Source organism: Grammomys surdaster, unplaced genomic scaffold (genome assembly GCF_004785775.1).
Source record: "Grammomys surdaster isolate TR1022 unplaced genomic scaffold, NIH_TR_1.0 362, whole genome shotgun sequence".
NCBI lineage: Eukaryota > Metazoa > Chordata > Mammalia > Rodentia > Muridae > Grammomys > Grammomys surdaster.
Window position 1 is genome coordinate 2,717,285 of NW_021604781.1, and position 16,269 is coordinate 2,733,553.

Genomic DNA, 16,269 nt, shown 5'->3' on the forward strand with positions numbered 1-16,269 from the left:
TGCCTGGAAATAAAGGCATGTGCCATAATCACTCAGTATATAACAAGGGTTGTTTTGTCCTGGACCTCTGTAGACCAGGCTGGCCTCAAACTCAGAAATCCTCCTGCCTCTGCCTCCCAAGTGCTGGGACTAAAGGCATGCACCACCACTGCCTGGCTACATAACAAGTTTTTAAAAGTGAATCTGTGAGCCAGAATTGTGGTTGTTCTAGAATTATGGACCCATAGGTTTTGGAAAGATTTATGCTTGAAGTTTCAATTCCTTAGCTAAATGATAATAATTTACCTTTGCCTAAAACATCTTTTAGGTTTGCTTTTGTTGTATTTTAAGTCCATATTTTTTCTTTGTATTGAGCTGTGTCTCAAGTTTCTTTGCTCTCTGATCTTGGGAATGTGGTCTGCTCTGTGGAAATACACTCAAGGCATTCATGTTAAATTTATTTGGCTTACAGGAATACTTATACTTTTGTTCTGATATAGGTCATTTACAAAAAAACATAGTATTTTGTGGGTGATTATTTTAAATGTAGTATTCTGCCAGTTATGAGCCTTTAATCTCAGCACTTGGGAGGCAAAGTTCAAGGTCAGACTAGTCTACATACGTAGCAAGTTTCAGGCCAGCCTGGTCTACAAACTAGTAAAGTATTTCCAACTGGTGAACAGTTTTGTGGTTGAAAACAGAAGAAAGGTTGTATAAAATGTGTGGTTCCCTTATTTCTTTGGTAGAACAGTAGATTAGGTACTTTCTCATTGTAACGCTAACATGGTTGTTTCATACTGCCCATACAGAGAAAGGAAAGCTTAGGTTCTCCAGCTTAGTCCACTAGCTTGCTCTGACCAGTATCTACCTGTAGGGAAAGTTCTGTGTACTTTTCCATGTGTTAGGAAGCTGCATCCTTCCGGGCGGTGGTGGCGCACGCCTTTAATCCCAGCACTTGGGAGGCAGAGGCAGGCGGATTTCTGAGTTCCAGGACAGCCTGGTCTACAGAGTGAGTTCCAGGACAGCCAGGACTACACAGAAAAACTAAAAAAAAAAAAAAAAAGGAAGCTGCATCCTATGGTCACTCTCCTCATACATTTACACATATTTACATACATGAAGGTATTCTGAAGACTACAGTTTAGAATATGCTTATCCAAGGACATATAGCTCACAAACATACTTAATATCTCTTGTCCTATAAAATAGCAAACTCTCTTTTTAGAGTAAATAGGATTTTTATTTAATTATCTGTTGACTTTTTTTTTCCAGGGTTCATTGAAAAATCCTTAGTGATTTTGACATGTTCCAAGTGACATAAATTAGCCAATGACTCGGAATGACGGATGATTCTCTGAAGACTGGAAATGGTTTGCCACTGGTTGGACCAGGGACTGATATAGGGATATCTTCACTCCCCATGCTGGGGTACTTGGGAAAAGTTAGTGAACTTATTTTTGGCCTCAGTGCAAAGCTGGTTATTTTTCTCTTATATTTGAAATTTAAATAAAATTTAAATTTTCATTTTATGAATGAAGTCCTAAAAAATTCTGTCTTCCACGGAAATCTTACAGCAATGGCGAAAGATTATTACCTCTCTGTTATTGATATGTGAAAGTAGAAATTAATGCCTAGATTTTATGTTTTGCTATTTGAAAATATAGACTATATACATTTTCCTTGGCAGTTGTTATTTCCTTTTCCTTGTAAATGAACCTAAGTCAGATTTTAATATTGTTTGGACAATAGCTCTTTTATGTACATGTCTTTTATTTAGTTTTGCCAGAAATCTGGTGGAAAATTTATATTTTTTTTTCTGGTTACCCTTCCATTTAACTCTTTTGTAGCTTAATATAATAGGAATGTCTCTTTTAATTTGCTTTATTTCTCTTTTAGAATTATGCTTCAGCTAAAGTTCCAACAGACGGGCATTGCCCTGCTTGTAGAGCGAAAGGAAAGCTGAATGCCTTAAAAACTTACCGAATTAGCTTCCAAGAGTCTATCTTTTTGTGTGAGGATCTTCAGGTAAAGTACTACTAGTATTATTTAGTGTATTGGTACAGCCTTCTGCTTTTTCTTCATTGTTTAAATTTTATTGATTTTTGTATTTTTCAAAGTATAGACTTTCAATGCATGACAATATAAGTTTCTAAATCTCTCTGGCAAATAATTTTAATTAAATACTATTTTCCAACTCATGAGTTACTGCTTTTTGGTGTTAATCTTGTTAAGCTTTAGTATACAGTAAGTTATTCCTTCCACAATGGGACAGGGTCTCACTGTGTAGCCCTGGCTGTCCCAGAACTCACTATATAGACCAGGCTAGCCTCAACTTACAGAAATCTGCCTGCCTCTGTCTCCTCAGTGCTGGGATTAAAGTATACCTGGCCATGTAGAAGTTATTAATCTTCATTTTTACCTGGAGAGGTGTTTTGGTAGTTAGTTATTTTGTCAAAAACAGTATATATAACTCTTATGTAATTAAAAGCTTTTAAGACAGCCAGGCATAGTGTTGCATGCACATAATTCCATCGTTGGGAAGGCTGAGTAGAATTTCCACAATTTTGAAGCTAGCCTGAGCTATATAATAGATCTTATCTCAAAAAAATGAAGCTTGTCATTTAGAATGAGTCATAGTTTATATCCATTGATACAACTCTGGTGTGGAATGGATTATATTTCATAATTTATATCTTTAGTGCCCACAGTCTGCTAAGTAAAAGCAACAATAAGACCTCTCACAAACGTTCAGTTTACATTGTATAAGTTGAAAAGGTTCTTCTTCATAAGAATTTTAGCACTAAAAATAATCCTGTTTGGTTTTGTTTTTATTTTGTTTTACAATAAGAAGTTTGTGATGTTAAAAAGACACACAAACTAATTTGGCATTAAAAAAAATAACCACTTACATCCCAGCAAAAATCCAAGCTAACACTCTCAGGTCCAGTTTTGTTTTTTTTTCATTCCTCCTTAGATACAGAACTTTGCACATAGTTCTTGCCAACATAAAGCTACCATCCCTAAAATGTTGTCAAATAAAAAATAAAATAGTGAGAGCTGGAGAGGTGGCTCAGTGATTGTCTTGCTGAGGACCCAGATTCTGTTCCCAGCACTCACGTGGTGGCTCACAACCGTCTATAATCTCAGTTCCTGGGTGTGTATCCGTATATGCAGGCAAAACACTCAGACATAGAATAAAATCTAAAAATGGAAACAACCAATGTGCATCCCATAAAATATTTATAGAGTATAACATTAAGCTTTAGTCATTTGGCCACTGATCCACATAACTGGGACAAGGCCATCATTTTACGTGCTTGTAGTCGGGTTCACAGGTCCGCCTGATTCTAAGAGGCATTAAGTAGTGACTTTAGAGGACACTGAACGTGAGGCCACCCCAGTGCTATGGGCCCCACCACCTTTTCCAGGGGGAGGCTCCTAAGTGGCTTTGCTTTGATGTTGGCTTTTGATTTGTGGTACTCAGGATTGAGTGTCCCATGCATGAATAGTTTACAGTTTATGCATGTTTAATTCTCAAAATAGTTATATTGCAAAATAGATACTCCCTTTTTTAAGCTAACAAAACAGAGTATAGGTTTTGGAAATAGCGCTTTTCATAGATCCACAAAGTTGTGATTGTGGGCTTCTAATTTCAGATATACTATTCCAGATAAACTCAACATATTTGGAATCTAACTTCCAGGTACTGACTTAGTAGAGTTTGCTCAGAATTCTGTCATTTGAGGTTAGGAAAATACTATACTAAATCATATGTTGGTAATCAATACTTTTGGTGGGTATATTACAGGAAAGGCAGGGAATAGTAATAATTTTATAAGCATAAACTTCTTTATGCATTTTTTTTTCAGTTAAATATGTCACTCTTGGGTCTATTCTCTTTCAGTGCTAGGATATAAATACAATAGATTTACTATTCCAAAGAAGTTTATGATCTAGACAGACAGGAAAGACAAAAAACAAGGAGAGAAGGGGTGTGTGTGTGTGGTGGGAGGGTGGGTGTGCATGCATGTCTGCCAAAGTCAGAAAAGGGCATCACATTCCTCTGGAACTGGAGTTCCCGGCAGTTCTGAGCTTCTACGTAGGTGCTGGGAGTCAAGCCCAGGTGTTCTATAAGAGATAGTGCTTGTCCAACCACTGAGCCATTGCTCTACCCCCAAATTTGGAATTCTCTATAGAGTAATGAGAGGAATACTTTATTAAGAAAGTGAAATTTGGACAAAGGCCCGAGAGGAAGAGGATGGAATCTTCTGGTCATAGGGAGAAGGGAGGCACGACTAAGGCTCTGGGAGACTCGAGGCTGCTGGTTGGTCGTTTGTGCTGTTATATTGAAGGGCTTTGAACTGCCCTTGAGTAGAGGCAGGGAGATAGCAGACAGGAGAACAGTGATTGGAGAGCAGGAGGGAAGAGTCTAATCGTCCATAGTAAGTAAGGAAGTAAGTAAGTAGGTCTGGCTGAGGTGAGGAGTCTGGAGGGTCCGGTAGGAGAGTGGTGTAGTTTCTTGTCTGTTATGATCACTGTGCCTCTGGATTGACAGACTCAGTAATGGGCAGGGCTCTGGCTATCTTGGTCTTTCCTGACATAGTTAACAGCTATGGTTCCTCAGTGATAGCTCTGTCCAGTCATTTATCCTCTGACTTCCCGAGGGGTGGCTTAGGGCAGTGCTCCTAGGTAGCTTCAGGATGCTCCACAAAGGCCAGCTGGTTAGACACTTGGTACTCTTAAATTCAGCCACTGACCCACAGAAACAGGGAGGGCTACAGACCAGGCGCTGAGGGAATGGGAGTATTCTATGAATTTGTAGGTTGGTGTGACCAGATAGAACAGAAGTGTCACACCACTCCCTTCCCTGGCCCACATCATGCCCTGTGTATCGCTTTACCTGTGCTCTTATGGTTTCTAGAATATACCAGTGAGCACATTTTTCTGACTTTTTTGAAATATCTTGACACTTGGGGATTGTAGGAAACAGTTTGTACCTATTCCATCAGGTACAAGTGCCTGGAATTGTTAGTTAGCTTTTCTAGAGGGATGCTTGCTTACTTGATATCCATTTCAGAAATGTGTGTTACAGGTTATTTGAACCTCTGTCTAGTTAGGGTGTGGCTCATTTCTTAGCATGCACCTTTAGTCCCTCGGCTGGACTACAGATCCACCCTTAGTACTCACCTTTAATCCCAAACAGTGAGGGTAGAGGTAGTTTGCAGAAGAAAGCAAGGAAAGTGATGGCTAATTGAATGGCAGAAAAAGTGATGAATCAGAGAAAAATTTTACAAAATAGGATACGCCCAACTCTCACAAGGAAAGAGAAGCTACTTAAGGGAGAGACAAGTATTATAGGAAGAAGAGAGTACAGTTCATGGAGAGAAGTGCAGCAGAGTTGAGAGGGAGAGTAGAGCAGCCCAGAGGGAGAAGGAGGCAGTGTTACCAGGAGAGTTTTATAGACACAGATTGAAGAGAACAAGCTAGACACAGTAAAGATAAAGTGAGCAGGAGAATGAGAAGGAGCCAGAAGATTAGAAAAGGTTGTTAGAATTAGTTTGAGGCCATACAGAGCAATTCAGTAAGAATTGAGAGAAGCCAGATTCAATCAGTCAGCTTAAAGAGGGTTTTGAGCCAGAACAGCTCAGTTGAATCAGCCAATCAGAGTTCAGAAAGAACTGAGCTTTCTGAAAGGCTGAGTCTATTCAGCAGTAAGTCTCAGAAGCTAATAACATTCTAGGGCTAGGTTAGATTATGTGGAGGCTAGAAGCTTCCAGGACTAGGCCTTCCTTAGCAGGCAGAGACAGTAAGCCTCAGAGATGACAATTACTACAGGAGAATAAAAGTTGTGGTATCCAGTTAAATTATATGACGAGTAGTTGGTGTCTACAGGACTGAGTGCTTGTGTAGAGATAAGCCTGCAAGTGTTGCAAGTTCCTGAGAGCAGTGCAGAAAGCAAAGAAACTGGGTTTCCCCCTGTCTTGTAGAAAGGCAGCTGTAGTGTTCTAGAGAGAGGGTTTAGAAGCTGAGGTGACAGGCTATGGATGGATCCCATTTACACAGTCTCTCTGCAGACAAGACACTCAGGCCCTTCTAGAAAACAGCAGAGTGTTTTTGTGGTTTTGCATATGGCCCATCTGCGTCCTCCCACATCAGTTTAAAGCATTTCTAGATTATTCATAACACCTACTACAATGTAAATGGAATGTTGTGCTGTATTATTTAGGGATTTGACAAGGAAGTCTGTGCATGCTCAGTACAGACATGGCATCATAGGCCCAGCTACGTAGCTGTGGGTGCCGAGGGCCAACAGTTCTTTGAAGGTAAAACCAACAGGATTTGCTGAAAGTTTGGGAAACAGCATGGGAGTGGGAGCGAGGGTAATTCCTCCTCCTCAGTTGGACGAATTGAGTTGGTGGTGAGTGAGCTGGGAAGGATGGGGAAAACAAGATTTAGGGGCAGACCAAGATAAACTTGAGACAGGCAGAGTAAGTGGTTTGGAGCTTTACGTCTAACAACTAGTTGGGGAGACTTTGAACTTGGAGGTAAAGGTTTGGTAGTTGTGAGTACAACCTGTGGCTAGCCGAACCATACATGTGAGTGGTGAGTTAAAGTAGGACCAGGGTTGGAGACATCAGGAAGACTCCAAGAATCAGAGAGTTCGGTAGGAATAAAACCAAGAAGGAGACGGCATTATTCAGAAAGTCAAATGAAGAGGAGCTCTAGGACAGTGAGGACTTGCTCCACCCAGGTAGGGGAAAGGGTTGTGATTAATGTGAGTGGGAATTTGAGAACTGTGGCACAAGAAGGAAGAAGTTGGGTTTTGTTTTATTTAGTTTTTTTAAGTTGGGAAAAATACCTGGGTGTTTATATGCTGATCCTACCAATTAGGGAGGGGAAAGTGGCTAAGGCTATCCCTGGAACAGAGGGTAGGCTCTAATGCCCAAGGGAAGGATTGGGTTGATCCAGGACTCTGGTTCTCAGCCTTCCTAATGCTGCAGCTTTTAAATATAGTTCTATGTGTTGTGGTGACCCCCAACCATAAAGTTTATTTTCATTGCTATTTCATAACTAATTTTTGCTATGGTTATGGATCATAATGTAAATGTATGTGTTTTCTGATGATCTTAGGGGACCCCTGTGAAAGTGTTGTTTGACAACCCAAAAGGGGTCATGGCCTACAGGTTGAGAATCCCGTCTGGGTGTATTTGGAGCCCATTAACTTACAGTGTGGGGAGGGAAGCTTTCTAGACAAAGCATCTACCCACCCTTGATCAGTACATTCATACTTAACTGGATTATTTTAGCCAGGATCTTAATTTAAATCCAGCCTCAGGAGGGAGGCTTTGACTGTTAGACATGGATTTAACACTTTCAGTGTTCTATGCATCCCTTTTTAAGTGATAAGGAGTACTCTGGAATTCAACTCTATATACAGTGGTTTGCTTACTTGTGCTTTGAGATAGTGGGTTTTTATTTTTGAAACAGGCCATATATAGTTCAAACTGATATAAAGTTACAGTCTCACTTCATTCTCCAAATGCTGGATTGTAGGCATACTCCTGGCTCGCCTCTGATTGTTACATGTTATCATTCCTAGGCTCAGCTGGAGTCAGGAACTCTCAGGGCATGAGGGTTAGGACCAGGTTATTACAGACCTCACTGTACAGCCAGCAGTGCAGAGCTCATCTGTGTGTTGAAGAATTGAAGTGCTCACATGAGTTCGGTGTGTGAACGGAAAGGGAATTAAGTGCAAGCCACATACCTGTAGCTGTGAGGTAAATCACCTGAGAACATGCTAACTTCCTAGGTATAATGGCTTTAGTATTGTTATTCTTTGGGTTGACCAGGCAAGCCTTCTGCTGTGTATAGAAATGTTTGTTGGACAGCTGAGCTGACCATTAGTGCTCACTACTGCTCAGGAGTTCAGTGCAGACAGTTAGTTGGAAATCTTGGTTCTTCATGAGGCTGATTTGACTCCATTTTGACAAGTTATTGGGAGGTGTGTTTCTTTAGTTATCTGGAGGACACCAGTCTACCATACTGGTGTTGAAGGCATGTTTTAAATAAGACATTTAGTATTCAAGTCCTTGAACTTTTTTCAAATGCAGCATATAGGGACTGGAACAATGACTCAGAGGTTAAGAGCAAGTACTGTTTTCGCAGAGGACTTGAGTTCAATCCTAGCACCCACATTAGGTAGTTCTCAGTTGCCTGCCTGTGACTTTCACCTCCTAGGGATCTGACACCCTCTTCTAGCCTCTGGGTATCTGCACACACCACATTCACTCAGAGATGCATACATACAAGTAAGGATAATAAAGATAGATCTTAGGGCATATAGGATACATAGAAAGGACCTGGTAAAATTTTTACTTAAAAATACTTTCCCAGTTTTTAATGCTGTAAGTTGCATCTCTCTCCCAAATAGCACTTGTAGTCTTTCTTCACATAGTTGAAAGTTTCTGTTTACTTGTTTATTGCTTTGTTTACTTTTTGTTTGGTTTGTTTTTCAAGATGGGGTTTCTCAGTGTAGCCTTAGTTGTCCAGGAACTCATTCTAGACCAAGCTGGCCTCGAACTCAGAGATCTGCCTACCTCTGCCTCCTAGTGCTGGGGTTAAAGGTGTGTCACCACTGCCCAACAGTATGTGTTTTTTTCTACTAAAGCAAAGCTAGTGTTTTCTTTTATAATTTAGTCTACTCTTAACTTAAAGTCCCTTCCCCACTTGTTTTTGAGACAGAGCTTTTTCTGTGTAGCTGTGGCTGTCCTGGAACTTGCTATCTAGACCAGGCTGGCCTTATGCTCAGAGACCCGCAGGACTCAACTTCCCAAGTGTTGGCATTAAAGGCCTGTGCTACTATGCCGGACTTACGTGATTTGATGGTATAACTTAACTAGGGAAACTGTTCTTTGGAGATAGGCACACTTTGTTAGTTACCTCTGCTTCTTTCAAATTTAGGTTTATAGGTTTTGAGAGATACTCTTATGTGAAATGAATGCGAAAATTTTTCATGACACAGGAATCTAAGTTAGTAAAACTTGAACTGATTTGAATTACCAAGGTTGTTGGCTTTTTGTTTTATTATTTTTTGTAACAATTTTATTTTTCCTTTTTAGTGCATTTATCCTTTGGGATCAGAGTCACTTACTAATTTAATTTCTCCTGATTCGGAAGATTGTCACACTTCAAATAAGCCTCAAAAAAGAAAAAGATTGGAAACCAGCTGTAAGAATTCACCTCTTCCAGTAAATTCTAAAAAGACTAGAAGTCACATTGTCACTGAGAGTAAACCAATTGTGAATGGTAAATACAATGGAGAAGTATGTGGTGACTTCTCAACAAGCTTCCCAGATAACAGTGCTCACCAGAATCCAGTCAGGACAGCTGCTTCCGTGGAGCAGAATGAGACTTTGGAAGCTGATGGTGTGGCCGTGGCTACTTCAGAAGATCCTGCTACAGTTAGTGTCACATCTGAGCTGGAAATGCCATCTAAGAGCAGATGTTTATCGCTTTGCCAGACTCTCTGTGTCCAGTGGAAAAACAGTCAGGCACTCTGCTGGTTAGACTGTATCCTTTCGGCCCTCGTGCACTTGGAGGTGTTGAGGAATACTGTGCTGGAGGTGTGCTCCAGAGAGGAGTGTGTATTTGGGAGGCTGTTTGAAATGTACAAGCAAGCAGATAGACTTCTGCACACCCATCACTTGCATGGAGTCACAGGTCTGTGCTACTTACTCTTCTTAAGTTATGTCTCACAGCTTATGGGAAAAAGAAATGGGTAGTCATTGTTGTGTGTGGAGACCTAGGCAGGGAACCTAAAGATAGTGCCAGTTAGCTCATGACTGTCCCCAAAGCTGCTAGTGAAGAACAAAGGGGCAGTGGTATTTCTTGGTTCATCAGGATGATGATAGTCATTACCTGCAGATAGATTCTATAATCCATCTGAAGTCTGTAAAAGTGAAACAACTAGAGTGAAGTTGTAATATTTAATCTCAGTCGGGTGTCTGCCCCGCCTGAGTTCAGTTCCCAGATAAAAGACACACAACTTTTTATTTATAATAAGGCTTTAAAGAGTTAGAGCTGGGCAGGTATCTACTCTCTAAGCTATTAGAATCCATCAGTAACCCCAAGTTATAACCTGCCATGTTCCATCTGGGTTGTTCTTAACTCCAATTGGCCAGCCCTCATGGCCACGTTTTCATGACTAACCTACCCCATGGTGTCTTCTCGCTCCCCCTTCTTTTTTCTCTCCCTCAGGCTTCTCCCTAGACCCAAGCCTGTGAACTGAAAGCCTCACCTACCTCTCTTCTGCCCAGCTATAGGCTGTTGGCATCAACTATTGCTCAACCAATAGTTTTAGATTAAGGAGCAATCTAAAACATCACTTGCATCACTTGGTGTATGTAAAGATTCTCTTGTCCCTGAGGCAACCAGGGCCAGTATTTAGCATATAATATATAGCAGCAGACCAAATTTCAACAGAAGTAGTAAATAAAGAGTCACTTGTCATCCCCAACACCCTGCCCTTGATGACTAGGGATATGCAGATGACTTGGGCAGCCTTAGATTTTGGTATCTGTGTATCTATATATGTACATACACAAATATCTATACAAATGGTCTGTTTGTTTTGCTTTGATTTTGAGACAATGTTTTTCTATGTTGCTCAAGCCAGCCTAGAAATTGCATTCCTCTTGCCTTAGCCTCTGGCATGCTATGATTATAGACATGTACCATTCACCTATTTAATTCCTCCAAAATAGGATACCTAGGAGTCTTCAAACCCAAGAAGAATTAAAACATTCTCAGGCCAGTGAGATGGCTTAGTGGGTAAAAGTGCTTGCCACCAAGCTTGATGATCTGGTATCAGTTCCTCAGAACCCATACAGTAGAAGCAGAAGAAAGTCTCCTCTGATGAAACATGGAGTCTGTATCCAGCCCATCTCCCAAGTTTATGTGAATGAAGGAATGAGTAGTAGAAGCACATCAGTACAGTGTTCTCTCAGTGTCTATGGAAGCTTAGCCCCAGAACGTCCTGCAGATAGCAGGGTCCTCTGAGAGGAACAGCACAATGCTTGTATAATACCAGAGCACATTGTCCCATATACTTTATATTTTAATGAACGGAGGGTTGATCTACTTCCACCTGTTGCCCATGTTAAAATCACACACAACTTTATTCTACTCTGTGAGGCTGAAATCAGTCCCAGGACTTTGCATATGCTAAGCCCATCCCATGAATTTTAAATCATCTCTAGAATACTTATTCCTAAGATAAGGCGGTTTGCTTGTTTAGTACAGGTGCTGTTTTTCTCTCTTGTATTTTCAGTCTGTGGTTCGTTGGGAATGGGATGTTGGAACCTGCTGGTATGAAGGCCAATTGTGTGTTTACTTGCCTGTAAGTGGGCAGTGTTAGTACTGTTCCAGCAATGTAGAAGATTCCTTCCCATCCATGTGGTCTCTGGAATGTTTCACACTGAAAGTCTTGCGGTGTATAAAATGGTCTTCAGACTTGCCTTGTGTCTCTCAGGATTGGAAGAGATTGATCTGTTGTCTCTGTTAACATACATTGTTTTTTCTCATTTCCTTCTGCTTTCTGTAAAATACCTGTTTGTTCTATTGACTATCATGTTTTTATTTGGGTGCATTTTCTTATATCCTTCTTGCTCTTTTATGTCTGATACATACTGCTGGCTCTTCTCTGTTTGCAGTTGGTATTTTTACTTTAAGAATATTTTATTACAGCTGGGCGGTGGTGGCTCACACCTTTAATCCCAGCACTTGGGAGGCAGGCGGATTTCTGAGTTCGAGGCCAGCCTGGTCTACAGAGTGAGTTCCAGGACAGCCAGGGCTACACAGAGAAACCCTGTCTTGAAAAATAAAAAACAAACAAAAACAAAAAAGAATATTTTATTACATTTATTCATTTAATTTGTTAGTTATTTGTGTGTGTGTGTGTGTCTGTCTGTCTGTCTGTCTATTCTCTTGCAGGGGTCTATTCTCTGCACCATGTGGGACCCTAGGGTCAAACTCAGGTCAAAAGTTTGATTGCTAGTGCCTTTACCCTCTGAGCCATTGTGCTGACCCTTTTTTACTTAAAGGATATCTTGATTTACAATAAAGTATTTATCTTTCTTTTAGAATCTAGTAATGTTTGTGGCTTTTAAAGAACATTTTCCTTTTCTTCATTTAGAAAGCCCTTCACTGACTATGTTCTTTGAGAAGTCATAGTTTGCTTTCTAGCATTAAAATCCTTTTCATACATTTTTAAAATGACATTTGTGTGTGCATGTGTGCGTGCATGCATGTGAAGGCCGGAGAGCGCCTTACAGGAGTCGGTCTCCCCTTTCCTCTTGTGATCCTAAGAACTGAGCTCAGGACTCAGCCTGTGAGGCTTCTGCTCAGCTTGCTGGCCCTGGGACTGAAATTGGTAATTGTGTGTGGCATGAGGTCACATCCATGTTTTCTTCATTTTCGGACACTTTTGCCTTTTGTCTGTGACTAGCCTTGTGTGTCCATGCTCCTTTTCAGTTTTGTGTGATCACTTGGTTTCTCCCTGCACCCACAGTTAGATTATAGCTGGTGAAGTCTTGCATCTGCCAAGGCAAGGCTCCTCACCTTTTTTGAAATTTTTCCAGACTCTACTGTGTGTTTTTGCCTGACTTTGCTTGTGCTTAGGTTTGTTTGGTTTTGTTTTGACTTCACATTGTTGCAAGCTTTCTTTGCTGAGCATCATAGGTGTTTCTTTGTTAACGTGTAATGGAGGCTTGGGGCCATTTGTGTAGCCGCCCTGCATTGCTTCCCTGTTGTGTTTGCCATTATGGGTTTGTATCATGACCATAGCCACGTAGCTTTTGAATACCTTGCAGATTAGTATCCTAGGGGGGTATTGAATGTGCATATTAAGGTTTTTGCTGAGTGGCGTTTTTGAAAAGAAATAATAAAATAGCTTCTTAGGGCTGGGGAGCTGCACAGCAGCGTGGAGCACTGGCTGCTCCTGCAGGGTTCAGTTCCCAATACTCACGCGCTGGCTCTCCTCTGCCTGTCAGTCATGTGTCACTCCCATAATTCCCAGGGATCTAACACTCTCCCTCTCTAGTCTCCACTTATCTGCAGACATGTGATGAACATATATGCAATGAAGAACATGTAGGATATGGATAAATCTTTAAGAATTAAAAAAATGGCCAGGTGGTGGTGGCGCACGCCTTTAATCCCAGCACTTGGGAGGCAGAGGCTGGCGGATTTCTGAGTTCGAGTCCAGCCTGGTCTACAGAGTGAGTTCCAGGACAGCCAGGGCTCCAGAGAGAAACCCTGTCTCAAAAAACCAAAAATAAAAAAATAAAAAATAAAAAAATAGGCTGTTCTTTTTATTACATGAAAGAGTATATCTCAGATTCCTTAACCACCTTTGGGTGTAAATATTTATGATTTTGTTAGATCATTTGTGCCAGTTTTGAGTTTGAGACTGAGGTTTTTTTCATGTATCAGTCTTCTTTATAATTATAAGACCCTTGAGCAGACAGGGTGACATCTCATTGATTTAGAAGAGCGAGATTTGATGTTGGAGTTCTTATGTTTTAATTTTAGTTTACATTAGCTATTTACAGGGTACTTAGAGCTTTTCTAATCTTGTTAACTGTGTGTGGGCTTCATTATTCTGTATGGTATGTTTTTCTTCCTTCTTCCACCCCCGACCCCATACTTTTAAGGAACAAATAACACAAGTCTTAGCTAATGTTCATTTTTATGTATGTTCTTTGATTAAAACACTTGAAGCAAAGTATGATGAAGCCATAGGATTGTTTCCAAAGTCAAACTGGAATGCCAAACACTCATCATTCTAACATGTATATATTACTACATCTGTTGTTTTTATTCTTAAACTGAAATCTCATCTAGGTAGTAAGGGCAAATGGTGCTCCGCCAGTGACAGGTGTCAACAGAGTATATGGCATATTAAAGGAGGGGCAGAATAAGAAATGTGTTTTGCTTTTTGTCTCTGCAAAATGTACTAATAAACTTTGATTCTTAGTACTATCTGAGTATTTTTCTGGAAAGATTACTGATGAGAAATGTTCTTTTTTTTTTCTTTAAGGTGAAGATTGTAAAAAATTGACATCAGAAATATTTACAGACATAGATACCTGTTTGAATAAAGTTAGAGATGAAATTTTTGCTAAACTTCAGCCTAAGCTTAGATGCACATTAGGTAAGTGGTTGTGCTGCTGACTGTACCGCATAAGGAGATGCATTGTCTGGCTGATTGGGATTTGATCTTTGGTGGGAGGGTGGACTCTGGGTAGTTTTCTTAGGAATCTACCACTGGTTAGGTTACTGTTAGCCATACCTGTTCTGTGTGTGTGTGTGCTGGTGTACACTTGAGCTCCCAAAGCCAAGTGAACATTTTGAACTTTGAAACCAAATCTCCTATACAACACAGGCTAAATTGTGGTATGTTGGGACGTCATGTGCATGTTACCAGTATTGTTAGGGCCCAAGCCTGGTCCTGGGAGTCCTGACAGGCTGGCCTCAGCCACTGGTGCCCAGTAAGCCATTTAGACAGGAAATTGTGAGATGCCAAGAAGAGACGTTTGTCCATTATGGCCCACGTTCAGAAGAGGAGTAAAATAAGTAAGGTGGTCCAGTGACCCTAAGGCCAAGGTCACCCTCAGGGTCCTGTCATGAGTTTTAGAGTTTTTTAGAGGGCAGGACCACCTCCCTCTCATATATCCTCGTTTGGGCTTGAGTTTGGCCTGCAGGGTGGGCTAGCAAGTTGTCATATGATGTGAAATGTCTTCCTGGGACACCAGCTTCTGTCTGTTGGGCACCAGAGCTTCAGCCTTTCCCTAACACAAGATTCCCGAGGTGTTCCAATTCTGGAAACCATGGTTTCAGTGTTCTGATAGCAGGAAGGGAGGGTGGGTGTACCTCTTTAGGATATCTTCGTTCTACCATCCAGGGTCTCTTTGTCCCTTATAAAGGAGCACAGGGGTGGATTTGCTCTCTCCACTGAATTGATAATCTGGCTTATGGGAGCAGACTGAGGCAAGAACCAGTCTCTGTCCAGGTCTCTCCAAGGTTTATAGTGTTACGAAAAGGAAAACTCGTATTTTGTACCTTGGTTTGGTTTTCTTATGAGGTGAGGTCCTACTGATTGCCCAGGCTTTTCTTTGAACTCAAGAATCTTTTGCCTAGGCCCCTGAAGTAGCTGGACTTAAAAAAGTGCTGCATGTAAACCTAGAAGACAGAGATTGACATCAATAGCTCTCCACATTTTAAAATATGTATTAGAAGCCAAGTGTAGTGTCATATGCCTTTAATCCTAGCACTTGGGAGGCAGATACAGGTGGATCTCTGCAAGTTCAAGGCCAGCCTGGTCTACAGAGTGAGTTCAGGACAGCCATGGCAATACAGTGAGACCTTGGCTCAAAATAAAAATTATATGTGTATGGTCTGAAGATTTTCTGCCGTTACTGTGAATTATAACTTGTTTGCCTTCTTAGTTACTATTTAGTTACAGCAGAGTTGGAATTTAAAGTCTAGTGACTTAATCACAAATGTCCACAGCTCATACAGTTGTCATTTCTGGAGACTGATTTCTATCTTTCTTTGTAAGAAAGACATTGTTCTGACTTACATTTGTATATAGAAATAGCAGTGGCTGGATGTGGTGGTGCACATCCTTAATCCTAGAATTTGGGAAACAGAGGAAGGTGGATCTTTGTGATTTCAAGGCCAGCCTGGTCTCCATAGTGAGTTCCAGGACAGCCAGGGCTACTTAGGACCCCCCCCCCAAAGTAACACTATACATATGGGAGTATATCACAAAGAACTATTAAAATAGCCTTTGTAATTACAGATGTTTGCAGCTTAGGTAACAAAACCTGCTATCTATTTTCTGGTCCTGCTATCACAACAGTTGCTGGCCATGTTCTAGACAACTGTATATACAGTTCCAGGATAGGAAGAACAGTACCCTGAGAATGAGGTCTAAGGAGGAAGTGGGACACACTGTCTCCTGGGCTTGTAAGCTCCCTTGAAGATTAGAAGGAAAGGAACTAGATAAAGTAGGGCTGTCGGGATGTGCTCGTCTATTAAACAGCCTTCTTGAAAGGCACCATACATGGTTCCATCTTTAAGGACAGCAAAATGTCTACCATCTCTACTTTTAAAGTGGCAGCAATTTAATTCAAGGATGGACTAACAGTTGAGATGAATGGGGAGGTTCAGGATTGATCCTTTACTCTTGTATATCAAACCTGTTCCTCTGTAGAGTTGATGGGTCTA

The 16,269-nt window shown here is 40.9% G+C and overlaps 1 protein-coding gene across 3 annotated transcripts in view; it reads left to right on the top strand.

Annotated features, from left to right (window-relative positions):
- Uspl1 (ubiquitin specific peptidase like 1) overlaps positions 1–16,269 on the top strand; it is a 31,947-nt gene that overhangs the window by 2,016 nt on the left and 13,662 nt on the right. For 2 of the 3 annotated variants that reach the window (XM_028779719.1, XM_028779721.1), the window contains exons 2-5: positions 1,252–1,420; positions 1,876–2,004; positions 9,099–9,699; positions 14,078–14,191. In XM_028779719.1, the coding sequence (XP_028635552.1) occupies positions 1,319–1,420; positions 1,876–2,004; positions 9,099–9,699; positions 14,078–14,191 (946 nt within the window). In that variant the 5' untranslated portion in view covers positions 1,252–1,318. The remainder of the gene's footprint in view (positions 1–1,251; positions 1,421–1,875; positions 2,005–9,098; positions 9,700–14,077; positions 14,192–16,269) is intronic. The other variant, XM_028779720.1, reaches the window with a different exon arrangement.